Source organism: Equus asinus, chromosome 26 (assembly GCF_041296235.1).
Source record: "Equus asinus isolate D_3611 breed Donkey chromosome 26, EquAss-T2T_v2, whole genome shotgun sequence".
Classification (NCBI taxonomy): Eukaryota; Metazoa; Chordata; class Mammalia; order Perissodactyla; family Equidae; genus Equus; species Equus asinus.
In genome coordinates this window covers 29183980-29211705 of record NC_091815.1, presented here as the reverse complement: position 1 = coordinate 29211705, position 27726 = coordinate 29183980, and the positions used below count along the sequence as shown (strand labels likewise).

Sequence of the window (27726 nt, the reverse complement as noted above, 5' to 3'; positions counted from 1 at the left end):
TTTGATGGAACTGAAATTTTTGGAAATGAATAATTTTTAAAGGGTTATTCTGTGAGTATATAAACACTCATCTCATCATAACTAATATGCTTTGATGCTAGCACTAAATCATGACAGACACCTGGTTGAAAGCAATTGTGAGAAGTCATCGACTTTGAGATGCATTCTAATATCCAAATATGAGATTCACTCGGAAATATGAAGTGAATATAAAAGATTATTACAGAATTATTGATGATTTTCTTGTGTGACCATGGTATTAGAGTTAAGAATAGGACAGTTCTTATTCTTAAAAGAAGCATGCTGATGTGTTCAGGAAAGAAGTTTCATGATTTCCACATCATAAGTCAAATGGTACATGAGCATAAATACACATACATACATATATATTCAGAGAGAAAGCAAATATGGCCAAATAGTAAGAATTATTGATTCTACACAGAGTATATGGATGTTCATTATACTACGCTTTAAACTTTCTGAATGTCTGAAAATTGTCATAGCACAATCTTGGGAAGGAATTCCCAAATGCACATTTTCTTTTTGTTCTCTTTTTAATTTCTAATTTATTTTGAAATGAGTGGAGAATTTTAATTACTACCTGTCTGTTGGAATTCATTACAGGTACATTGCTTCACAATGTTCCCTGATTCTTCAACGGGTATATTCCCAACATTTTAACACTTACTAAATCCATAACAGTTCTTTTCAGTCTTAATTTTTGATGCAGCTTGAGGGATAAATTCTGAATAAGAATCCTCTCTAGTTTTTTACATTTTACTAGATTTTATCCAGAATGAACTATCTGAAATTCAAATAGATGAGTGGTTATGGGAAGCTTTTCTAAATCTGTTACATCAAAAGGGCATTCCTGTCTTACGAATTCACCAGTAGTGAAACTAATGATGAGGATAATAAGAATAGCTATTGTGTATTGTTCGTAGGCTACATAACCAGACACCCTTCCAAAAATCTGACCCATACTAAACCCACTCAGTCTCTACAACAGCACTATCAGATAGTTACCCTCACCAGCATTTTAAACAAGATGCCCACAGGGGATGAGCATTTTGCTCAACAGCCCACAGGCAGTAAGGAGGTGGAATTGAGATGACAATAGGTATGGTTTGTGGCATACATAAGGGGTTTCCTACATTTGTTACATTAACAGGGTTATTCTCTAGGATGAGTTTGCTAAAGTTTAACAAAGATTAAATAGCGTTGGAAGGCTCTATAGATTCACTAAATGGACACATCTGGTATAAATTCTCCGTGCTTTTATGGGCATAAGAAAACCGTGATTCTCACATTAGCCAAATCTTCCTATTGTATGAATATTCTGCTATCCTAATAAGAGAGGTGACAAGCAAAGGATTTCTTATTCTAAGTAAATCATATTGTGATTTGTCTCGTGTTTGAAAAAGTGTCAAGGTTGTCTCTCAAATTATTTCTGAGGAAGGACAAACTTTTTGTTTTTAATTTCCCATTATTCGTGGACTGCTACTTTTGTAACATACAATGATAATGTTATGGCAATATCAAATTGCTGCAGAAGTTTCCAGACACTTATGCTCATTTTCTGCATTAATCTCATGATGGACAGCTAATAATTTTGTGGACTAGCACCTGCCTCTGGACAGTAGTTTGAGTAGCACTCGTCTGAAGCCTTCCTATAATTCTAATTCAAAGGGTGTCTCATTTGGATGAATTCTCTGATGTGCTCTAAGATGTTTACCACGTCTATGAGCCTTCCCACATTCCTTACATTCACAGGATTTCACAGCAGTATGAATTCTCTGATGTGCAGGGTAAAAACCGAATTACGTTTAGGTCGTTGCCACCTTCCTTAAGGTGTTTCTAATGAGCATGAATTCTCTGGTGTGTATCAGACTTTGTGCCATGAATTAAAGATCTTCACACATTCCTTGCATTTACATGGATTCGCATCAGTATAAACTGATGTTCAGTAAGATTGTACAGAAGTCTAAAGTCCTTCCCATGTTCATTATATTCAAAATACTTCTCACTAGTATGAGTTTTCTGATAACAAGTAAATTGTCCATACACAGGTAAGGCTTCTGCACATGCCCTATGTTCATAAGGTTTCTCAAGAGTAAGATTTCTCCTCATGTTGAATAAGTTATCCACACACAGAAACATCCATATGTTCTTTCATATCGCTTCACTCGTAAGTTTCGCCAGTATCAACTGTCTCATTTGAGTAAGGTGTCCACATAAAGGCTTCCCCCCATTCTTCATATTTGTAGGGCTCATCATTACTATGAGTTCTCTCATGTTGAACAAGGCTTGAGCCATGAGGAAAGGTGTTCCCAAATTCCTTACATTGATAAGGTTTCTCGTCAGCGTGAAATATCTGATGAAAACTAAGTTGATAGCCATTATCAAAGGCCTGCCCACACTCTTTACATTCATAGGATTTCTCACCAGTATGGATTCTCTCATGTTTCACAAGGCTCGAACCCCAACGAAAGGCCTTCCCACATTCCTTACATTTAAAAGGTTTCTCCCCAGTATGAATTCTCTGATGTTGAGTAAGGTGATAGCCACGAATAAAAGCCTTTCCACATTCTTTACATCCATAGGGTTTCTCACCAGTGTGAATTCTTTCATGTTTAACAAGACTTGAGGCACAATTAAAGGCCTTCCCACATGCCTTACATTCATAGGGTTTCTCACCAGTGTGAAATCTCTGATGTCGAGTAAGCTGATAGCCACTACCAAAGGCCTTCCCGCATTCTTTACACTCATGCGATTTCACACCAGTATGGACTCTCTCATGTTTAACAAGGCTTGAACCCCAAGTAAAGGCCTTCCCACATTCCTTACATTCGAAGGGCTTCACACCGGTATGGATTTTCTGATGCTCAGTAAGGTGATAGCCACGACTAAAAGCCTTTCCACAGTCTTTACATTCATAGGGTTTCTCACCAGTATGAATTCTCTCATGCTGAAGAAGACTTGAGCCACAGTTAAAGTTCTTCCCACATTCTTTACACTCATAAGCTTTCTCGCCGGTGTGAAATATCTGATGTCGAGTGAGCTGGTAGCCCCAACGAAAAGCCTTTCCACATACTTTACATTCGTAAGGTTTCCTGCCAGTATGGATTTTCTGATGCTGGGTAAGTTGATAGCCACGACTGAAGGCCTTCCCACATTCTTTACATTTATAAGGTTTCTCACCTGTATGAATTATCTCATGTTTAGCAAGGCTTGAGCCCCAAAAAAAGGCCTTCCCACATTCCTTACATTCATAAGATTTCACACCAATATGAATTTTCTGATGCTCAGTAAGGTGATAGCCACGACTGAAGGTCCTCCCACATTCTTTACATGCAAAGGGTTTCTCACCAGTATGGATTCTCACATGTTTAATGAGACTTGATCCCCAACTAAAGGTCTTCCCACATTCCTTACATTCATAGGGCTTCTCACCAGTATGAAATCTCTGATGCACAGTGAGGTGATAGGCATTTAAAAAGTCCTTCCCACACTCCTTACATTCAAAATGCTCTTCAGCCATCTGAGTTCTCTCATCTTCACCAAGTTTGGAGTCAGGACTACAAGCCTCCCCAAATTCCTTACAAACGTAGGGTTCCTCTTGACTATGAATTCTTTGATGAGCAGTAAGAGATTCGCTTTCTCTGTAAGTGGGCATTTCTTCATAGCTGATTATCATTTGACTGAAGTACCCCTCCTGAGGTCCTTGTAGTCCCTCAAATTTGCTTTCGCAGTTCCAATTATTTTTGAAAATGGATGCCTCAAGGCCAAGGGTTTTGCTTCTTTCCTTTATCTCCCATTGGGAAAATTTTATTTCAGAATTGTCCTTTTCTGAAAATGTGTTTTTGGTCTCATCTGTTGACTCCAGATCTGAAAGAAAACAAGAAAACTACACACTTTATTTCCTTTACCCAAAAAGAAGCCCTCTATAATATAAATAAAAGACAAATTGAAAATAATACCCCTAGAGAACTGGATCGAGAGATTTACTGAACTCTTAAGCATCAAGTCTCTCCCCTGTCAAATAACAAACTCAGCTTTGATTTTTCAGTTCTATGATCTTAATGTTCAGTCTGACAGTTTTCTGGAAGATCACTAACAAGTCCCTCGTCTTCCCATGGAGATGGTCCCTGACACCAAAATGTGCCCATCCATCAATCAAACCTTTCTGTGCCCAGCTGTAGTTCCAGCTGAACTTTTAATGACTGTGTAGGCTGACAGGATGAACTAGAATCTAGAAAATCCTGAAACTCAGAAACAAACTCATTACACAAGATAATTCTCCCTCACAGGAACTTCTCTGAGAGACTGATGTTGGCTAGAAAGCAGGCAAAATCTTGCAGTTCATATAGTTATTAAGTTCCAAGCTTCTGCTGGCATTCAAACAAGAAGTGAAACAAAACTAATTAGAGCTGTACTACAAGCTCCACCCAGCTCAAACTCTTAGACACAGAGTTTAGCCCATCAGTGGTCATGTGGGAAGTTCAGGGCAAAGAAAGATCTTTTAATCTAATTTGAAACCAGAAAATAACTGAAACTAATCAAAGTGTGGGGGATCAGAATTGGCTGCCCCAAAATCTGTCTCCTTGGCTTGATTATTTTTAAGAACAAAAGAACCTGAAAGAAATTTTGACCTCCCCCATAACTGCCTAAAAGAATTTAAGGGGTCAGCCCAGTGGCTGAGTGGTTAAGTTCACGTGCTCCGCTTCAGCGGCCCAGGGTTCACTGGTTCGGATCCTGGGTGCAGACCTAGCACCGCTCGTCATGCCACACTGAGGCGGCGTCCCACATGCCACAACTAGAAGGACCTACAACTAGAATATACAACTATGTACGGGGGTGCTTTGGGGAAAGAAGAAAATAAAAAGAAAAGACTGGCAACAGATTTAACTCAGGGCCGGTCTCAAAAAAAAAAAAAAAAAAAAAAGGAATTTAAAATAGAAGGGCCTATTCCAGGAAGGAGCTAATACCATGAAATAACTGTAAGGCAATGCAAAGTAATGTAAAATGTGTCTCTCAGGTCACATTGTCTGTAGTTGGCCCATGTATATTTCTATCTCCATAAATTGCCTTCCACCCCTTTGAAGTCCCAAACCACTACCTCTAACACCCTCCTTTGTCTTTAGCTGAAGATAGTATTTAAGATGAGAGCCTTTGCCATTTTGGTGATTTGCTCAGTTTTCCTGAGTGTCTCCCACATATACATATTATAAAGCTTTGTTTGATTTTCTCCTGCTGTTCTGTCTCATGATTTAATTTGTAGCCCAGCCAAAAGGACCCAGAGGGTAAAGGATGTGTCTTCCTCCCCTACAGTTTCATGACTGGATAGGATAAAACTTCACTGGCTGGATGCTGCTCACTCCTGAACTAATGCAGCTGAGAGATCCTGGACCCCTGACAAGAGCTGGCAGGAGGCAAGAGTTCTTACCACATCAGTCTCCTGGATCTCTGCCTGCAGGGTCCAATGGAAGTGAGAGTGGTGAGTTTTTTGCTTTTCTAAATTTAGATTAGCAGGAGAAAAGTTTAGTGAAGCTGGCCTCTTGGACTCAGCAACTCTAGGATTTGGTTGAGCACTCATTGGTTGTAGATCTTTTTCCTCCCAGAGATAGTATTTTTCCTTATCTCTGTCTTTTTTTGTCATTTGTCATAAGACACAGGCATCTCTCTGAGCCTGTTGTCTGGGAATACGCACATGAAGTGAAAGCTGTTGCTAAGGGCATCTTGGAAGCCAAAAAGGCCAAAAATTTGGTGGGCAGTGAAGAGCCATTGAGGCACTCACTACCTCAAGAATTGTCCTGAGAAAGGAAAGGTGGTCACGGAATGGGGTAAATGACACAGGTCACCCCGCCAACTTCAAGAAAATGTCCATACAATGACACGGTACTCTGTAAAGCACACATGACCCCCAAGCCAGTGGCTCCTCCCTCCTGGGTACTAATTTGGCCCTGAGATACCCAAGGCTTAGCGAAAGCTGCTAATGTGCTTCAGATGAGGTTTTTCTTTTGTCTTGTTCTGTGTCTTGAGAGCTTGGCTTTGTGACCTTTCTGGTCTCTGCCATCCAGAGGATGCATGTTCCAGCATGCATCTTGGTGGCCAGTTGAGTAGACTGGGGCTCTGGGACACACTCTTTATCTGGCTGTGTGAGCTCTCAGGGGAGTTTGTCATAAGGGGTCCCAGCTGCTTTCATAACAGGCCTCTGTCATCTCAACCTTCATTGCTTGTCATGCAATGAAGCCCTTTGCTTTGACTATTTTTGGATATGAACTTTCTGAATCTCTTTTGGGGATGCCTCTTGTATCCATGGTTAAGCTTATTGGTATAAGTTGCTGTTAACATCCTACTTGTCAATGTGGCCAGGTATGGATTGTTTAAATTGGAAAAACTTCTAAATTGGGGAAAAAAATTGTGAGAGCTCTCATAACTTTTATTGGACACTATGAAAAGGCCAAATTAAACGGGAAATCCAAGAAAAGAAAACAAATTACTAGCCTTAAGACCCACACTTGGGTTACAGTTAAACTGAGAAAATGTGAAAGTACAAGTGTTGATAAGATTTTAAAGGTTGGAATGTTTGAGCTGACTTCATATAAAGAGGTTATATCAACTGTGCCTGAGTATGTTTTAAAAATGTCTGACTGAGGGGCTGGCCCCATGGCCGAGTGGTTAAGTTCACATGCTCCGCTACAGGCGGCCCAGTGTTTCATTGGTTTGAATCCTGGGTGCGGACATGGCACCGCTCATCAAACCACGCTGAGGCAGCATCCCACATGCCACAACCAGAAGGACCCACAACGAAGAATATACAACTATGTACCAGGGGGCTTTGGGGAGAAAAAGGAAAAAAATAAAATAAAATAAAAATGTCTGACTGAGAATGCTTCCTCTATCCAAAATTATAAGACCAAGACCTATTGATAAAGTCCTAATGAAAACTATGATGGAATTTAGATGAAATTTTGTAGAAAAATTAATATATTTATGGGCTTTACATGGAGCGATTGTATCTTTTTCCATGATTGTATTATAGATTGTATTGTGAGGATAGACAATGTGTCTCAGTGGAGAAAGGGAATATTTCCCATGCCTGATTGTAAGACAGCATATAAATCTGCCCTTCAGACAGTGTTAATTAAACTTACTAAAGGGACGTCAGTAAGGTTGCCTGAACCCACACAACATGAGGTAAAAACCAGGGTGCTTTAAAGGATAATAAAACCTCCCCCACCAAGGTAAATTGGTCTGGGGTTAAATTGTACACTTAGAAAGAGGGCCTTTGTTAAATGCTTTGTGCAGACTTTTAAAGGTGTGATACATTGTCCTGAAAGTTTTACAACATACAAATCTTTGATTCACCTCTCAAGCTAAAAATTCCCTGATATAAAGAAGCCACTGGAAGGATGTAGCTGGAGGGGTGGGTCAGCTTCTTTTTCTGTCATTCAAGCTGTAAACCAGTTCTTTGGGGAACTGGAAGCAACTGTCTTTGTCTTGCAAATCCCTGCAAAGGTGGAGGTACAGTCCTAGAAGGCAGTTCAAAGTTCACCTGTCTTTTGCCAACCCCAGAGACTCCCCTGTTCCTCCCCAAATACTCCTAGATGTTGACTGAGACAAGAGATTGAGAGAGTAGAAACAGATAAGGCAAATATGCCCCAGAAACTCCATCTTGAAGAAAACTCAATGGCTTTCTCTGTGCCTTTATGATGCAGATTTTCTGCTCCCATCTTACTAGGACCTGAGAGCCATTCTTTGAAATACAAATGTTTCTCATCAACTAGTGTTTTGCACTGCACCTGATTCATAACAAAAATTTTACGTCTCTGTCTGTGTCTACCTGTGTGTCTATATGTGTGATATTTTACCTCCAGATGATATTGCCAAAATTAAGAGCTCTATTTAAGTGTCTTAAAGCAAGTGCTTACATGTCTTTCAAGTTAACATGATAGGAAATAATCTTTGGTAACTGAAGGCTTACTTAAGTTTGTTGGTTTGATTAGAATGGACATGTCCTCAGAGTTATTGGCATTGCATATGATGCACACATGGAGCCTTTATTGTACATTTATTGGTCAAATAAGCTGATGTTATCTCTATTACAAAACTAGTTAACAAAAGTAATAAAATGATAGCTAATTTTGTCTAATGTCTCATGAAATTTTCATGGGTAATCTAAACATAATTGTTGGGAAGAAATAATTTAAATGTAAATGAGATGAGTTTAAACTTTTAGCAAAAGTTATACTTTATAACTTGTAATTAATAACTTCAAAAATCTCTTTAGTAATTTGAAACTGTGAAGTTTGGCTCAATTAAATGATGGAAAATTCATTAAATATGTACATTATTTCTAAATAATATAAAATATTAGACATTAATTACTAAATATAAGTTTACCTACTTTTGTCTTATTACAGAAAAAACTAAAAGGTGTTTTGGGTCTATTGGTAAACATGTCTTGTATTTAAGTAAAATATTTATTATAAAGTAACATATTTCTAAAACTATAAAAAGTATTAATAAACTTGCCAAGCCACAGTATGCTAATGTAAAAGACACTCTGTAATTACTTACTTAGTTTTTACATAAAAAATTAAGGTTTCTAAGGGTTAAAAATTCTAATATGTGATTAAAGCTACTAAAAATTAATAAGAAATATGTTTGTATTCAAGCAAAGTAAGATGTAAGTTTTTAGTAAAGAAGATATAAAGAATGGAAATATTTTTGTCAGGTTAAGAAAGATAAATTGGGGGGCTAGCCCCATGGTACAGTGGTTGTTTGCACATTCCACTTTGGTAGCCCAGGGTTCATGGGTTCAGATCCCGGGTGTGGACTTATGCACCGCTTATCAAGCCATGCTGTGGCAGGCATCCAACATATAAAGTAGAAAAAGATGGGCATAGATGTTAGTTCAGAGCCAATCTTCCTCAGCAAAAAAAGAGGAGGATTGGTGGCAAATGTTAGCTCAGGGCTAATCTTCCTCAAAAAACAAAAAAATTAATTTAAAAAAAAAAGAGAGAAAGATAAATTTGTCCTAAACTACAAGAAGAAGGAAAACAACAACAACAACAACAAAAGGCATGGGACAAATTCTGAATGTAAGAAGAAAGTTACAGAAGGTTTGTGGAAGAGAAATTCTGAAAAGAGTTTTATGCATGTTCAAGTTGGCTAAAGTTAAATTTAAGTAAGTTTTAATATTAAAAGTAAGCTGGTGCAAACTTAGAATTTGTTTTTTTCCCCTCTCTTAAAAGGATGATTTTCTTGAACTTTTAGTCTATTCTTGGTAAAGAGATTATAAAAGGTTTTTGCTTTGAGTAGTCTATCAGAAGGGTATGGATTTTGTGTTTTACCAAAATAAATTTCCTATATTGTTTTATCAGGTCTTTAATCACAGGTACTAAGGTTTTTCTTACAACTAGCCTCTGCATTCACCTAAAATTCTTTGACAGTCACCATGGTTAAATGGATAACTAAACATTGTTTCATAGACACCTGTGATAGTGTGTGGGTAAATGTTATTGACTTAAGTATTTCAAAAATTATATAACATTCCAAAAAATTCTAATCTGTCCTGGTTGTCAGTCACAATTCTCGTTATTATCTTAAAGTGTTGTGTGTCACAGAATAAACCAAATTTCCTTGTCAATTGTCATTTTTAAGTCTTTTGTCACTTCCAGACAGTTATTGTTTTACTCTGATGCTTTTGAAAATGTTTTTCATCTTCACAGAGATTCATGAAAAGGACCCTGGTACCTACTCTAGAATACAAGCTTCTGATAAACTTTCAGATTTTAAAACTGAACTGGGTAAGAAATTATCAAACTCTAATGGAGAAAGTGATGACCCCATAAAACTGCTAACAGAAGATTAAGATCAAAAATTGATTACACAGGACTGAATGAACTGATGAATATGATTATAAATTTTTGTGACTTTTATTAGAAATATTGATTTTAAAAAACTTTTTTTTAAGAAAAACCTTTTCTCTTTTCTCTTAAGCTAACTATGACTTACAACAATTTGGAAAATTATACTTCTGTAAACAAAACTGAATCTCCCTACCTGATCCCTCCTGAATTCGGAAACTCTTAGCAAGTGAGTTTTGTTATTTTCATGGCAATATAGATATTTATGTAAGTTCAACAAGAATTTGTTCTCCTTATAACAGGACACAACTGGAAACATTAGTTATCTTACCAAAGCTTTGACTGAAATGTCATATTTGAGAGAAACAGGCATAGACTCAGATATAACCAGACAACTTTTGAGAATTAAAGATTAGACTTCACAGAATAAAGCCACTTGGAAATGTTGGCTTGGTACCTTGTTTACAGGGTTCCTAGCAACCTTACCAGGTAAGGAAGGAAGGTCACTTATCTGGCCAGTGCAAGAAACACCTAAATATTTTCGGGACCTCGAGAAGAGAAAAATACACCCAAATCTGTAGGTATTACAGGCTTTGTCTGATAAGTCCTTGGCTTTCCTGGCCTCAAGAGGCCTTTAAAGTTCAATCTGAGATTCCTTATAAAAAGTTTCAGAAAACAGGTTTAAAAGAACCTATACAATCAATTGCTATTCTTGCCGTACTTATATAAACAATTGGGCCAAATTTATTGAAACTAGACTTATTTTGCAAACCGTTAGTCTTAGTTTGGCTGTCTTTGGTAAAATTGAGGGTGATTTTAGAGAGAAAAATTATGTTTCAGTAAAAAGTATAATACACATTTGTGGATGTTAGGTCCTAGTTCTGTTAACTGTCTTTGAGGTTTTTGTCATCTACCTGTGAAGTGGACTGGATCCTGAATTCTTCTGGTCTCCTGAAATATCTGGCTCCAAATCTCCAAACCACCACTTTCAATTTTTTCCATCATTTTTATTTGAAGTCATTGAGAACTGAAACCACCCTTGTTCCAAAAGCCCTTGCAAACTGAAGCCAGGCAACTTGATATAACCAAGAGAGATTACCTGTTGCATGCCTGTTGCTGTGTAAGCCACTCAAAAGGATACCTGAACACTCAATGACATCATCAGAGACATTTTAAGCTGCAAAAGATGCTTCCACTGACATCTACAATCTTCTTTGTTTTCTGAGGAAGATTAGCCCTGAGCTAACATCTGCCACCAATCCTCCTATTTTTGCTGAGGAAGACTGGCCCTGAGCTAACATCCATGCCAATCTTCTTTTACTTTTTATATGTGGGACACCAGCCACAACATGGCTTGACAAGCAGTGCTTGGGTCCGCACCTGTGATCTGAAACAGCAAACCCCAGGCGGCTGAAGTGGAACATGCAAACTTAACTGCTGCGCCACTGGGCTGGCCCCTAGAAATCTTAACTGGCTGTCCTCTGAGCTCTGAAACTGGTTTACAATTTGCTCCAACTGTGAACCTTGTTTTTCTTCTTATTTCCACAGAAATACTTCTTACTAAATACCTGATTGCTTGCTTCCACAACACAGGCCTAGTTTTGGGAGCCCACTGCATCACTTTCTTCTGAAATGAATTTAACTGGGCTGATCTATTATCAGGACTAAGAAATGTGTTCAGTGAGATGGAACAATCTACCACTCAGCTGCTGGACTATGAAACTTCTTAAAGTTTCAAAGGTGGAACTGTGGGGGATCAGAATTGGTCACCCCAAAATGTGTCTCTTTGGCTTGATTATTTTTAAGAACCAAAGACTCTGAAAGAAACTTTGACCTCCCCCTCAACTGCCTAAAAGAATTTAAAACAGAAGAGCCTACTTGAGGAAGGAGCTAACCGCATAGATAACTGTAATGTGATGCAGAACGTATCTCTCAGGTCATATGTGTGTAGTTGGCCCATTTACATTTCCATCTCCATGTAAATTCCCTTCCACCCCCTTGAAGTTCCAAACCACTACGCCCAACACCCTCCTTTGTCTTTAGCCAAAGATGGTATTTAAGACAAGAGCCTCTGCCATTTTGGTGAGTTGCTCAGCTTTCCTGAGTGTCTCCCATGTATACATGTTATAAAGCTTTGTTTGATTTTCTCCAGCTATTCTGTCTCATGATTTAATTTCTGGCCCAGCCAGAAGGACCCAGAGGGTAGAGGACATGTCTTCCTCCTGTACAAAAGCTATGACTCAGGCCCAGATCAGCTCCGTGCTTGGTGGGATCTGTGTTATCAGCCCCTCATCCTAAATGACTGACGGAAGAAGGGCATATACATTCGGGGAGGGGAAGGATTCATTCTTTACTGTTCTTTTATTCAAAATGTCTGCACACAATAAAAAATTATGAGACAAGTGAAGAACAGGGCAAATCTGACCTAAAACCCCCCAAAAAAACACAATCAAAAGAGAGAATAGATGATGCAGATGTTAGAATCAGCAGACAAGGTCGTTAAACAACTATATGTTACAGATTCTGGAAGAAAAGATGGATAGTGACCAGATGGGAAATTTCAGCAGAGAAATAGAAACTCTAAAATTCAACCAAATGGAAATTCAATAACTAAAAAACCAAACTGAAGAACAAAGAGAAAAAAGACCAAAAAAAAAAAACCAATCTGTGCAACAATATCAAACAATCTAACTTCAGGCAATGGAGTCCCAGAAAGAGGAGAGAGTTAAAGAAATACTTGAAGAGACGATAGTTGAAATTTTCTAAAAATGTATGAATGACATCAGCCTATTTTTAGCCATCTGCAAGCAGGATAAACACAAAGAAAAGCAACAACCGGGAGCATCATATAAAAAAGTTGAAAACCAAAGATAAAGAGAACACAGTAAATCTAGAGGGACAACGATAAGAATGACGGCTGACTTTACATCAGTAAAAATGGAAGCTGGAACATAATGGAAGATCTTTAGGAGCTGAAAGAAGAAAGATTTCAACCCAGAATTCTATGTATAGCAAAAAATATTCTTGAAAATGAAGGTAAGAGGTTTCCAGCTCTGTCCATAAAGAAAAACCTGGCATTAGACTTACTGCCTTGCTACAAAAAAACTATAAAACTATAAAACTGGATACTAGGCACAGGGATGAAAAACTTTGACATAAGAAAAACATATCAGGAGAACATTCACCCTTTCTATTGGCTGTATCCTCTAAACCAAGGCACAGGAAAGTGAAATCCACATAGACAGCAGTGGTCTCACTGGGCAAAGGATATTAAGATCCCAGTTCAGGGCTGCTAAGGTGGCTGGAATTTGTGGTTTAAGGTTTATTACAGGGAGGAGTCATGCAAAGAAGACCCAAAAATCTAGGCAGAGATTGCCCCTTGGAGCTGGAAGCAAATATGAAGTTACGCATCCACAGGGTGACTCCACAAGGTCGAGATTCCAGAGGTTGTACATTGGAGCACCAACCCAGCCTGAGTGGAAAAACCTCAGTGAACACCCCCAAGCATTCATCTGAGGCCTTAGTAGCTCTCAAATATTTTGGTCTCGGTATCCCTTAGATTCTTAAAACTTACTGGTGAATCCCTTGCTTGCTCATGCATAAGTGTATTTGCAATACAAAATAGACAAGTTTAGCCTTTTTGCCTATCGGTGATTGTAGATTTTGGTTGAGCTATTAAATGGTGGATGATACTGTGGATGTTTGTGGAAATTTTGATTATGGATAATTGGTCACAGCTGCAAACTGCAGTAACTATTGCTATTTTATTTAACGATGCCTTATTGCTTTGTAGACATTAACATTTGGGTGTAAAGACTGTGTGTGTATCTAAAAGGAAGCCACAGGATTTCAGCTGACCAACTTAATACTAAAACTACTTTGAGGTAGCCAAATGTAAACTAAAAGGAGTGTAGTTTTGTACAACTTAGCATCAAAAGATAGTTCAATAAATTTGAATTGTTATGCAAGGACGTGCAGTATAATTACTTGGTACTTGAATGTTTTGTGTAAGGCTTAATGATGTTAATAAATAAATAAATACAAGTTTAACTTCTTTTTAGATGTTAAAAAAAATCATGGAGGACTCAAAAGAGCTTTTGTTGATGTGGGTTATATCTTGTGATGTTTACCATCTTAGAAATTAAAACCGAGAAATTTAAAGAGGTATTCATTCATTTTAAAACAAATCATTAAATGTTAACACAATAAACATATTCTATGAAAAGTAATTATATTTCCCAAGACAAAAAAATTAATGAAGTGTTGTTCTAATCTTTTGCAAATCTCTTGAATATCTGGCTTAACAGAAGACAACTGGATTTTCATACATACTTCTGCATTCCATCTGTGGCAATGCTATTTTGGTTGAAATATATGAAGAAAATCCAGCCTCACATTGATATGTAATTGTAAAATGGCAGAATATTTTATGAGCCTGATAAGATAATTGTGGGTATTATTCTTTGATACAACAGTAAAACTTGAGAAGTGGTAGTTTCTTAAAGCTTAGCAGCAATGTGGAATATGCAACCACACCCACAAACTTTTCATACTATGTTACATTAAAGTCCATTGCAGGGGCCGGCCCAGTGGTGCAGTGGTTAACTTCGCCTGTTCTGCTTTGGCAACCCAGGGTTTGTCGGTTTGGATCCCAGGTGCGGACATGGCACTGCTTGGCAAGCCATGCTGTGGCAGGCGTCCCCCATATAAGATAGAGGAAGATGGGCACAGATGTTAGCTCAGGGCCAGTCTTCCTCAGCAAAAAGAAGAGGATTGGCAGCAGTTAGCTCAGAGCTAACCTTCCTCAAAAAAAAAAAAAAAAAAACCATTGCAATTTGGATGATCTTTATCCATGCATAATTTTGTAATCATGCACTGGTTATTTGAAAAATAGTGGTTTACTCAGTTATGTAGATCTTTGAGATACTGACATATTTCATTATATAGCATCAAAAAAATCACATTAATATTACCACTTATCTCATCAGAAAAATGTTTCTATATTGGGAAACTATAAAGCTCCAATTGGCGGATATAGGTTTTACACAATTCTCATTTTTACTTAAAAGTTTGAATTTTATCATTGGCAACAAATACCATTAGTTGTTCTTGCAGTGACAGGCTCACTTGCAAGAAAATGTTTTCCAACTCCCTTGGTCTGGATAGCCATAGTTTGTCCATCAGTCATTCTTTCAAGAAAAAAAAAAAAGGTGTTCCATGAAACAACCGGCTAGTTTCATTCACAATAAACAACTGCACCAGCGGTCTTCGTCAAGGCAACCGTCACACTTTGGTACATGGCAGAAGAGCTGAACGAATACTTCCCATTTCATCACATAGGATATTTTTAAAATGCATACTCAGCGGTCAAGATTTAATCAAATGAAGCCCAGAGGAAGGTACTGAAGGTCAACCAGTGTGAGAAAGGTGTCAGTATAAAGGGTTGCCCATGTGGGGAGTCAGAACAAGCAGGATAGGACAAATGTCTGTGTGTAAGGGACCTGGCATGGGTTGTCAACCCAACTGGGATGAGAGGGGCCATCACAGGGTCAAGGTGGTGGTGGTGGTGATGCAAGATTGCTTACGTAGAGAGAGTTTGATCAAGTAAGCAAATACGTGAAGGGTAACAGAAGCCAGGATTTTCACTGTCAGAGCAGGGAGTTAGAAATATGGCAAGTGAATAAGCCAAAATGAAACCCGCAGTGTTGAGCTGGAATTGGAGAGGTCTGTGTGAACTCACGTTTTTCAATATATAGATGTAATGTGTGTGCATGGATATGCTGTATACGCATATTAGTATAGTCCATAGGTCTGTCCACTGAGAGGGCCTGGGAGCAGCCGACTCCCAGTAGAAATGAGCAAATCTGTATTCAGATTTTAGTTTCTAAATACCATTCTCAACTAACTGAAACCAGGGCACCTTGAAGAAACGGCTGAGTGGGCTGGAGCACGGGAAAGCACGGGATGAGCCTGGAACATGTTGCTGTGTCAGAAAACAAGGAGGTGCTCAAAGAGTGATGGAGATGTGCCGACGGACGCAGAAGCCATCGTGACAGGGTCCCCACCGGACAAATCTGGGACAAGCACAAATATTCTGAACTTCAAAATAAATAATGGGAAGAAAAGATTACAATCCACTGACTAGAAATCCATTATATGAATAAACAGAAAGTTTGAAGAGGAATACGCTATTTACTAGTCTCCAAGTTCCTCCTCACAAAATACTCATGAAAGGAAAACTGCTTAATTTTACAGGCAGGAGGCTGGCAGACACCACTCGAATCAAAGTTCAAGGGGAGCATCATCAGTGATGACAAGTCATTTGCACTGCCTGACAGAAGGCAAGGAGAGTGGGAACGCAGCATCGATTCTGTGATACGCCCACCAAAGACGCATAATCTGAATCAATCAAGAAGAAGGAGCAGGCAAACCCAAACTGAGGAACACTGGACAAAACAGCTGGGTCATGCGAACTTCCAAAGCAGCAGGGAATGCAAGTCAAGGAAAGATGTACAAACTGTTTCAGACCTAAAGAGACTAAACAATGCAACTTACTAAAACAACAAAAAAATTGCATATTACCCAGCCCTTGCCTATCACCCTGACCTGATTTCTCAGTGTATGCTCCTTTACTAATTCTGCCCTGGCCTTCTCACAGGTGCTCCAATAAAGTTCCTTTCTAACCACAGGGCCTTTGCATATGCTGTTCATTGTGCTTGACATATCTTCCTCCAGATATTCATATAACTTGATCCCAGGCTTCATGTTTCTAGTCAAGAAAGCCTTCCCTGACCATCTTATCTGCATCAGTCCTGTCAATTACTATCATTTTCTATTCTCTTATGCTGTTTACCTCTCCTGAACAGCATGTTTCATTACATGACATTCTTTGTCCATTTATTTACTTATTTATTTTATGTTTTTCCTGACTACCTAAACTGCACAAGAATGAGTGTTATCAATCTTGTTCGTGATTGTATTAATAGTGCCAGTACAATGCTTGGCTAGGAGTAGGCACTCAAAATATTTGCAGAATTTATGAATGAATGCATACATTCGTTCACACACACACACAAATGCAAAAGGGCTGGCAAGCAGCTGAATCCAGCATATAAGCACAATGGTTGCACTGGAAACAAAAAAGAACACCTTCCTCACTGACGTGGGAGGGAAATGTGAGAAGAAAAACAAGGAGTGGGAAACGAGAGCAAGATGAGGTTCCTTTGGGAGCCCAAACTGAGATCTCTATTTCCTCCCAGGGGTCGGGCCTTCACTCCCCAGACCATGGTCCATCATAGGGAGCTTTCCAACCCCGTCCCAGCTGTTCCTCCTTCTCCTCTGGGACCAGTCATGGTTCTCTCCTGCCTCCGCCTTCCTAGGCTGCAAATTCTTGGCCCTCCCCTCACTACCATCCAGGGCTCTTCTCCTTGCTCCAACAACGTGGTCACATCTGGCTTAGGAAGGGAGGGTCTGCTTATAAGAAAAAGAAATGCCAGATGGTATAGACATTTGAAAAAAATTAAGAGCTCAAAAGACTTGGTTAAATTTGCAATGAAGGTAGAAACAATATTGATAAAGACTTCAGAGAAGAGAAGGATGACAGGAATGAAGAGCATGAGATCACATAAACAGGAAAAGGATCTTGTAGACATATCCGGGCGCCACGTCTTTAGAGCAAACAGAACACAGCGGATGAGGACACAGACTCTGGAGCCAGACTTCCTAGTTCAGTCGCTGCCACTGCCTCCCACCCGCCGTGTGACCTTGTGAAGTCACTTACACTCTATGTGCCTCACTGTGCTCATCTATCATAAGGAGATGGCACCTACCACACGGGGATGCTGCAAGGCACAGTCAGTCAGCGTGTTTGCACTGCTCAGAGCAGAGCCTCGTTTCCAGTAAGCACAGGGTAACTAGACACATTCTTATTCCTGCTGTTATTCTGCTAAGGGGAAAACAGGAAGCTTCCTGAGACATTTTTAGGATTTACCTCAGCGTAAAATGCAAAGGTCACAAATGTAATGTTCAACTTCGAGTCTGTTGTAAGTAAAGGCACGTGTCCACTTAGTAGGAAATGAATTCTGTGCATCAGTCCGCCCCTGCCTAAGGTGGGGGGCTCTGTGGAAAGTCAGAGGTTATCAGGACCCGTGTCGAGCTGTACTCCCTGCCTGTGGGTCTGAAAATAACAAAGAACGGTGCTTCTCGAGTGTGCGTAACAATCACCTGGGGATCTTGCATCAATGCAGATTCTGTCCTGCAGGTCTGCGCTGGGAACTGACCTGCTGCCTTTCTAACAAGCCCCAGAAGAAGCTGACGTTAGGTATTTGTGTAATACTTGACCAGAAAACAGTTAAAACCCCACATAAACCAAATCACGGCTTCTGATCACTGAGAACACAATCCACATGCTTCGCCGAAAGCACCAAAACTGCCTGTCACCTGGGCCCTCCCTCACTACCTTCTTGGTCCTCTCTCCTTCATGAGCTCCGCTCTGGCCTTCCTGTGATTTCTCAAACAAAAGAACCACACTGAGCAGCAAGGACACAGATCATCTAGAGCAATGCTGACGTTAAACACAGTAGGAAACCTGGCTTCTTTGATAATGGTTATGACATAAGCGCCCCATAATGTGAATCCAGCTCCCCGTCTTCAAGAAAGGCAGTGCAGGAAGGGCCAGAGGACGGGGCGAGGCTCACGGAGGGGTGGGGAGATCAAGCGCTTAACGAACCCACTTCTAACCCAACAAATACCAAAACATTCCTTTGAGAGCACAGAGGAGAAAGCCACCTGCTTTCTTCAAAGCGAGCCCTGTAATTCCCAGGGGAGGAAGCTGGCACTGCAGAGATTTCGTTCGGGCAGACACCTTACCCAGTGAGGCCACGTTACTATAGTTCTCCAGCATCACGTCCATGTACAGGTCCCTCTGAGCGGGGTCCAGGCACTCCCACTCCTCCTGAGAGAAACCGATGGCCACGTCGCTGAAAGTCACCAGGGCCTAAAGCCAAAAACCCACGCATTACTTGTGAACTTAAATTAAGGAAATACTTCAAAGAGGAAAAGAAGAGGTTTGCGAAGGATAAAGTGCAAGAAGAGAGAAGTGTAACAGTCAGGTTGGCAGGAAGCCTGTGAGATGGGTAGGGAAAAGTAAGGAAATTAGTGTGACTAAAGCAGCGTGTCGACATGTTCTAGAAGAATCCTGTTACAGCAGAAGAAACTTCCCGGGTACTGTGGGATGACTCAGCCATCCAGATCTGTGTGGTAATATACAAAATAATCCCAATTTCTTCTCCATTAAATAAAAATAGTGTGTGTGTCTACAAACACACAACCTTCCTCATAAATTCTGTATAAATGTAAATTGCTCCACCCTTGTTTCCCTTTAAAGAATAAGGAAAAAAACCATGAAAACTTCTTTTTGCAAATGTACTATAAAATCTCTATTTGAGAAAAATAATTCCCATTAAATTAAGGATTATCGTTGTTAAACCTCAAGTCTATCATTCTGTTAGGTTACATCATAAGCATTTTTTCTTAGGATGACTACAGAAAATGTTTTTATTAGCTACAATTCAGTTCATCATACGGATATATGAGATGAATAACTCTATTATATTTATACACGTAGGTTGGACAAAGCTTCTAAAGATTTCCTTAATTCTGGGAATCTATTATCATCCAGTACCTAAGAATCTGGATTATCATCTTACTTGTTACCGTCAACCTGCCCTTGCTCAACACCTTCCTTTTTCTGAGTTGGAGGATATTGATACAGTATACAATACATGACACAGATGTCACCCAAGACCTCTATGTCCTGGTCAATGACAAAACAGACTTTGACACAGATGATTATATGCAAAGCACATAAACTGAGGCTGAGACCAAGAAATCCCAAATTCTGCCTTCTCTCTCTGGAAAACTCAGGTCTGTAAAGACGTTCCAAGCTTTCCTGTGTGGTCCAATGAGCCCCTCATCACTAACTTATCACATCCCAGACGGGACATGGGAACGGAAATTCTGGGAAGGGAAATGGAGCAGCCCTGGCCAGATGAAGATGGACGTGATAACGAAGGGCACGACCCAGGACAGCCTGCCATGGACATGTCACGGCAAAACAAGAACGCGCAAACAACTGAACTGCTCTCCTGGGGGACCATCTAGCTGCCTAAGGGCATGGTGTCCTGCCTGGCTTCTTTCCCAGCGGCCTGCCAATCTTTGCCTGAAAAAGGAAAACTGTTGTTTTCAAAATGTCTGCAGCCTTCCATTCCTTCCCCTTTCCTCCTTCTCTTATATAAATCCTGTTTGTGCCTCTGATACACGAAATCTGTCAATTAAACTATTGGTTTTCCTTGTACACAAGTAAAAGTGTGCTGTTAACTACATTTCCTTGAGTTATTCTTTGACAGAAGTGCCAGTATTTCCCTCAAAAGACTCCATTCCTTCACTGCCCTTGAGTGAGGACTGAGCACACAAGAAAGGGGAATAACGTGTCCTGTGAATATGGTGACACTGACTGGAGAAGGCGCACAGGGAGGACCCCGGGCTATCTGGTGCCATCCTTCACTGGAAGAGGAGAAACAGAGAAGCAGGCTCAGGGATGGGGTTCTGTTAGACAGAAAGCTTTAGGATAAGCAAAGAGAAGAGTCACAGGACCTAAAAATCACAATATTTCAAGGAAAGAGAAATACCAACTTACGTCAGTCATGGTTCTAGAATCGTAGGAGCTCGTTAACGCTCCATGGGGCTCCTCGACTGGTGACGCACAGAATCCAGAAAAGTCAGAGCTGGGGAAGGAAAACGAAGCTTTAGAGCAGGCGTGCTTGACTGATTCCATCCTGACTTGAGCTAATATCAGCTTTCTCTCCTCCACTCCCGCTTCCAACCCACGTCCCACACACCATTTGTGGAATCTAAACTCTCACCCCAAACCCCAAGGGCCTCGAGCAGGAAGGTTTCCAGCACTGCCCGGTTCACCCAAGACCTCTATGTCCTGGTCAATGACAAAACAGACTTTGACACAGATGATTATGTGCAAAGCACATAAACTGAGGCTGAGACCAAGAAATCCCAAATTCTGCCTTCTCTCTCTGGAAAACTCAGGTCTGTAAAGACGTTCCAAGCTTTCCCGGTTCTGGGGAATGCTGATGTGGACCTGAGATGGGCCCACTCAGTCCTGCTCAGACCACATCCTCCTCCTCCATTCCCAGGGCTCAGGGCTGAGAAGGGGCCACGTGGTTCACGCTAGAACATCCTTCACAGGCTCAGGAGCAAAGCAAGCTGGTCAGGACACAGGGGCAGACAGGATGTACAAGTGTCTGAGCCCAAAAAGCTGACTTCTTAATGCATTCAAAACACCCATGCCGTGGAACACTACGGAACTACACTAGGCTGGAGAAAATAACGAAGATATATTGTCAACAGAAAAAACAGGTTACAGGATGTATAGTATGATTATGTTTATAAATTACATGTATATATCAATATAGAAAGACTCACAATCAGACATCAATAGATGAAAAAAAGTTTGGAAAGTTATCTATCTCTATACTACAATCTTACCTTTTTATTGTGATCATAATGTCCTCTTTGTTTAATTATTCTGCAAAACTATTGTAACCATGACCATGCATTATACTAACTATGTGATTTCTACGTATGCTCATGTCCTACCTAGAAAAAATGGCTGAAATTCCTCAAGAAATGTCATGGATATATTGATGAGGTCTCGATCTTGCTTCTTCTCACGGCTTCTGACAAAAGCGTTTATTCTGTATCTGAACCTGTCTTTTCAGACATGACACCTTCCAGATAACTGCTGAATCACCCGATCCTATCAGTCTCACTTTGCAACTGACATGAGCAGGATAAACTCTGTAAGGAATGAAACTCACAGGATCAATTCCACTTGCCTCCGCAAAGTTGGTCATGCCCCAACAGTACTGCCTATAATTAATTACCTTCCCATGAGTCCCTAAGAAAGGTCACCTGAATTAACCTTTTGGTCTTTGCTGCGGGCTGCCTTACACTTATTCCTATGTACATTTTGTACATTCCTATGTACTATGTACATTCCTATGTCTTCCTTGTCTTAAAGGTAAAAACTATGTCTTTTAGTCGTTATATTACCCCCCAAGCATTACTATCTCAGGGTCTTATATTGGAGGCAAATTTTTACCCAAAATTCCACGTATAGAAATGTATCCTTAAATAGCTAGAGAAGTACACAACATGTATACACAAGGATATTCATCCAAAAATCATTTATGATAACCAAGAATTAGAAACTACGTAATAGCAGGCAAGACGTTTAATAAATTATGGCTCACTATACCCTCACTAGCCATGATGCTCTTGGACCATATTAAGGGACGAAGAAAGACATGCACAATAAATTTCTTAATGAAGCAGGCAGGTTTGTAAAAGATACACAACGTGAGAAGTATTTCTGAAATTAAGACAAAGGCTCTGGCATCAGATTTTCAGGATGTAAATCTGAGCTTGATAGTCACCAATTTCTCAACACTTGTATTTCCTCGTCAATAAAAGAGGGACAAGAACAGTGTCTATCACAGATGGCTGCACTGAAGAGCAAGTAAGAAAATCCATATAACACACTGAATGGTGTAGAATAATTGCTTAATCTAAGCTTTAGCCATTATTATTATTTTTTAAGATTTTATTTTTGCTTTTTCTCCTCAAAGCCCCCCGGTACATAGTTGTATATTCTTCATTGTGGGCTCTTCTAGTTGTGGCATGTGGGACGCTGCCTCAGCGTGGCTTGATGAGCAGTGCCATGTCCATGCCCAGGATTCGAACCAACGAAACACTGGGCCGCCTGCAGTGGAGTGCGCAAACTTAACCACTCGGCCACGGGGCCAGCCCCTAGCCATTATTATTGAAGATGAAGATTACTGTCCCTTATCCCATGATAATAAAGTTAATGCCACTCTCTCCATTTTTCTCATAATGAAAGCGGTGCTTCTCAGGCCTGCTTTCTTATAATGCTAACTAAAATTGCACAGCCCAGCCTTGAGCCACTATTCTTCCTAAATAATAAGATGAGCAAAACGGGTTCTCAGAAAGAGAGAGAGGAAAAACGTCCCTCTCCCAGAAGCTACAGATGGAGAGACAGGAGTCAGCGTTCGAAAGCTGGCTCAGAAAACACAACCCAATTCAGTGTCAAGCTGAGAACATTAACTGGAGGCTCATTCTTGTTCTTCTGTGCAAATTAGTGGCTTATCTGAATATTTATAACTATAACCTTCTTATTCCACCCTCTGGTATTAATATCTGTCCTTGGAAATATTATTTGTAAAATAGCCTTTCATGAGACAACTGTATATCAGAGATCGTTGCTCTTCTCTGTGGAAGTAACCTTGAAAATAATCTAATTCTGAAAGTCTGTCTTTGCTGCCCTGGTAATCAATTTTTAAATGGCATTTCTATATTTCTAAAAGTTGTAAATACTTGAGAGTTTTCGAATAAGAAAGGAGGCACTGGCACGTCCCTCTTCTTTCTTACATATTGAAGATTGAAATAAAATCCACGTCTGGCTTGAGTTTCTTTCTCAAACCAAGAGCCAAAGTCTTCAACTCAGTTATATCACCACTTACTGTCATCTTATTCCACAGAAATAAAATCAGACACAGAGGCTCACGGGAAAAAACTCTGAATAAAAATATATCAAAATATTAGGCATGATTAACTCTAGAGGATGTAATTTTCGCTGCTTTCTCTATATGTTTCCTGGCTTGCCGAATTTTTTGCAACAAATCTGTATTAATTCCATAATCAAAAATACAAAGATACTTGCAAATATAAAAAAACGGAGTGATAGGGGCGGGGCATATTTCAGTCATTAAGAAAACTGAACCACCAGGTCCGATGCTGAAAATCAGTGGGTCTGAAACAAATGACACCTACCAGCTGTCGAACATGCTGGAGCTGTAACTCATCAACACAATGATGCTTTCACTGTCGAGATTCTCCCGTGAGGGAACACGAATTCTGTGCGTCACCCCTGAAGTCTGAGAAGGAAGTAAATGCACGTAAACAGAACAATATGGCACACAAAGTGTGTGCTTCCCAAGTGTGGCCACGCCTCCCCACCTCTTCAACAAATGGTCAGTTAAAGCAACATTTTAGACACAATCCTTGCAAAATGTCTTTCAAAACCCTGTCTTTTTGAATGGGATTCATAGATAACTCATAATAGTCTTGAGTACTTTTGTTCATAACTACAACTATTGCTTAATATTCTATCATTCCCGTTTTTCCTTCTCTCAATTCTTTTTAAACATGATTTTTATTAGGTGCATGTTATTCCATCATAAGATATACTGCAATTTACTTAACTTTTTCTGTAAAACCGGACACTAATTTTATTAAGGCTATTATGTCTTTATTCCAGACCAATGGATCTAGATCTTTTTGGGGTCACGTACACTTGATAATCTCATGAAATTATAGACATTTTGCCCATTAAAAAATGAATTTGTGGGGCTGGCCCAGTGGCGCAGCAGTTAAGTTCACACATTCCACTTTGGTGGCCCAGGGTTCGCCCGTTCAGATCCCAGGTGTGGAGCTACGCATTGCTCATCAAGCCACACTGTGGCAAGCATCCCACATATAAAGTAGAGGAAGATGGGCATGAATGTTAGCTCAGGGCCAGTCTTCCTCAGCAAAAAAGATGAGGACTGGCAGCAGAGGTTAGCTCAGGGCTAATCTTCCTCAAAAAAAAAAAAAAGAATTTGCAAATACTTACAAAATTTCTGTCTCAAGTTCAAGACGTTTGTGGTCACCTGGAAGCTCAAAAATGGAATAAGAAAACGTGAGGTTAAGATTTCCTGTACTAGACCATTTGAGCATCTGATCAGTTTTTGGGGTTTTTTTGTTTGTTTGTTTGTTTTGAGGAAGATTAGCCCTGAGCTAACTGCTGCCAATCCTCCTCTTTTTTCACTGAGGAAGACTGGCCCTGAGCTAACATCCTTGCCCATCTTCCTCCATTTTATATGTGGGACGCCTGCCACAGCATGGCTTGCCAAGCGGTGCCATGTCTGCACCTGGGATCCGAACCAGAGAACCCCAGGCTGCCGAAGCGGAACGTGCGCACTTTACCACTGCGCCACCGGGCCGGCCCCATGATCAGTTTTTTGAACTTGCAAACACCCATCACAATCATCTTCCTATTTCAATCCATGAAAAGGTGATGGAGAATGATCCAGAATCACTCCATAACAGCATCTCGTAATATTTCCTAAGCCTGCATCGTGGGGCAGGCAGTGCAGTGTCCTTAAGGAGCTTTACACATACGAACTCCTCTTCCATCATTACAACTCCATTAAGCAGGTATTATTTTGTCTCAATTTTGTAAATGCAGCACAGAGATGCTGAGTCATCTAAGCACACAGAGCTGGTCACAGCCAGAGCCAGGATTTGAAGCCAGAAGCTCCAGATCCAGAGCTTAACCACAACGCAGTCCTGCCTCTTACAACCCACACAAACTTGGACCTGAAACAACTCAAGGCTAGCAATGTCACAGATTTCTACCTAAAGCTTATCTGGCAGTCTCTGCCCTTGTTGGTGCAAACTGCAAAAGCCCCATGCTCACAGCCCAGTCATATTTCAGTCCTTAAAAGCCTCAATGTTGTCATTTATTAACTGAAATAATCCTCTTCTACCTTGCCTTGCGCCAAAAATCATGACCGTGGAGAAGATAAAAAACAGTTTGTACACGATCCCATGTAAGTAGTAATCTCAAGTAAGTGAGTCTAAAATAAAGCTCTAACGTTCATCTCCGGGAGTTGTATTGTCACGCCACCAAAATGCTTACAGAGAGAATGCAGTGAAGGATCTGAACACTTTGCCATACGAGCAGATGGCTGGTAATTGAGAAAGACGATAGGGGGCCTTGCAAAGAGCGATGCATCCCCCTAGTGGGTGATTCACCAAAATGAAGACCCGGGAACGACCCTACTTGGCAAGATATTTCAGGCCAAGGAAAGCTAACATTCTCATGATCTAAAACCAAAAGTCACTCTGTAAATCAAAAAGAAACACAAACTCACCTGCACTCTGATTTCTAAATATGCCACAATTCTTTCCTCCTCTTCAGGGTCCTTCTTAGAAACCCGGCAGCAGTGGGGGGAAAAAAGGAATCGTGAGACACCAGCATTTCTGGGAGCACAAAGAGACTAAACTAACAAAGAAAAAAACCCAAACAGAACACCCTCTGGGGCCACATCTGCTTTCATCCACACAGAGCCAAATGGAATTAGAAGGGAGGTTGGGGGCTGGCGTGTCCTAGTGGTTAATTCGCCAGCGCCGCAGACCTAGACTGCTCATCAAGCCATGCTGCAGCAGCGACCCACATGCCAAAGAGAGGACGACTGGCACAGATGTTAGCTCAGGGCTAATCTTCCCCAGTAAACCAAACCAAACAAAAAAAAAAACAGGGAAAAAAAAAGAGCAAGATTGGCACAGATGTTAGCTCAGCGCGAATCTTCCTCAAGCATAAAAACAAAAGAGGAAGATTGGCGACAGATGTTAGCTCAGGGCGAATCTTCCTCTCTCAGCAAAAAAAAAAAAAAAAAAAAGGCAGGGTTGGCTTCTATCTCTGAGTTGACGGAATTCTCGGGGACAGAGGTCTGGTTGCAGTGGCTCTGAGGCATGTAGTGGCCCCTAAGGAGCTCTGAGAGGCGCCCCTTCTAGGAATCCCACCTCTGGGTCCTTCCCATCACGTCTTCCCAGGAGCCTGTCACGAGGACCCTTCCAGAGAGAACATTCTCACTGCAACCCTCGAGCTGTGCCAGTGCCTTCTGGCTCGAAACCAGCTTGAAACGTCCCCTCTGTGGCTTAGGGTAGGACTCGTTCCTTGCGGTCACGGAACTCCGGCACGCCCTAAGAGAGTCTAGAGAGACCCAGGGCGCACACAGCCCGAGCTAAAGCACCAGGCCAGCCCCCATCCCCGCCTCCCCACCCCGACCGCACACGCGGTCACCGAGGCACACCCGGCCCGGGCACTCCGCCTGTCACACACCATCCTGCTCAGCCGCTCCCGCACCCCGGCTTGCGGCTCCGGACTCGCCACGCTCCGTCCGCCCCCCGCGGTGTCCCCCATCCCCCCCGGGGTCCCGATCCGGCTCCGGTGAAGTCCGCGGAGCCCTCCCACCCTCACCCGGCGCCGATCACTTCCTCGGACACGAGCGACTCACCGCGCAGGGTCCAAAAGCCTTGAGGACACCGGAAAGGGACCCAGAGATCGAGGCGAGCTCGGGCCCAGATGCTTCTGGGAAAGAAGAGCCGGAAAAGCCTCCGAGGCGGGGAGCCCGGCGGTTCGAAGCGCTCTCCGCAGGCGAACGCTCGTCGCCCTGAAAGGACCTGGGCCCGGAGACTTCTGGGAAATGTAGTCCACAGCCGGCGAATCTCCGGAAGCTGGGAACGTGGAGCTTCAAAAGGCTCCCAGCATGCAACGCGGCCCCGCCCGTCTGCGGCGCGTTTTGCGAAGCTCCACCCGAGCCGTGATCCCTGCGGCGGGGAGTAGGTCCCGGCAGGGGCCACCTTGGAGGCTCGGTTGTCTTTGGCGTGGCTGAGGGCGAATTCAAGGTTCACAGCGAAAGCTAGGGCACGCATTCTGAAGTCCAGAGTGGGTGGAGATGGGGATGAAGGGTGACCAGGGACTGGGGCATCAGGGAGGAGGGAGCATCCCTGGTAAAGTCCACGGGAGTGACCCTGGGCAGGGCCACCAGCTTACCTGGGTGTGAGAGACGGACTGGAGCAGGGTCTGGTAGTGGAACAGATGGGTGTGTTTTGCACTGGGTGAGTTTGTGGGTCCCATTCGGTGTCTGGGACC

The 27726-nt window shown here is 41.3% G+C and overlaps 1 protein-coding gene across 12 annotated transcripts; it reads right to left on the bottom strand.

The window, feature by feature from the left end:
- Positions 1-246: 246 nt before the first annotated feature.
- On the bottom strand, positions 247-27473 carry ZNF283 (zinc finger protein 283). Of its 12 annotated transcripts, none has more exons than XM_070498601.1 (8): positions 27089-27252; positions 26595-26784; positions 25943-25993; positions 23799-23902; positions 21546-21746; positions 20572-20659; positions 18744-18870; positions 247-3888 (listed from the first exon to the last, which is right to left on the bottom strand). In XM_070498601.1, the coding sequence occupies exons 6-8, from the start codon at positions 20578-20580 to the stop codon at positions 2183-2185; spliced, it is 1842 nt and encodes a 613-aa protein (XP_070354702.1). In that variant the 5' UTR covers positions 20581-20659; positions 21546-21746; positions 23799-23902; positions 25943-25993; positions 26595-26784; positions 27089-27252; the 3' UTR covers positions 247-2182. The 12 variants fall into 12 exon arrangements, with proteins under 12 accessions (XP_070354702.1, XP_044614896.1, XP_070354704.1 ...); XM_044758961.2 differs by lacking the exon at positions 21546-21746 and adding an exon at positions 24640-24676 and having other exon boundaries at positions 27089-27220; XM_070498603.1 differs by lacking the exon at positions 26595-26784 and having other exon boundaries at positions 25943-25996; positions 27089-27250.
- Between the last annotated feature and the right edge of the window lie 253 nt (positions 27474-27726).

Excerpts from the sequence above, each read along its gene's own strand:
- ZNF283 (XM_070498594.1), bottom strand. The coding sequence starts at position 26,994 with ATGGGGGACACCGCGGGGGGCGGACGGAGCGTGGCGAGTCCGGAGCCG. Across the intron at positions 25,994-26,913 it reads GGGAGCGGCTGAGCAGGATG|GACCCTGAAGAGGAGGAAAG; the intron begins GTGTGTGACAGG and ends GTTTCTAAGAAG. Across the intron at positions 18,871-20,571 it reads ATTCTAGAACCATGACTGAC|GCCCTGGTGACTTTCAGCGA; the intron begins GTAAGTTGGTAT and ends TTTTGGCTTTAG.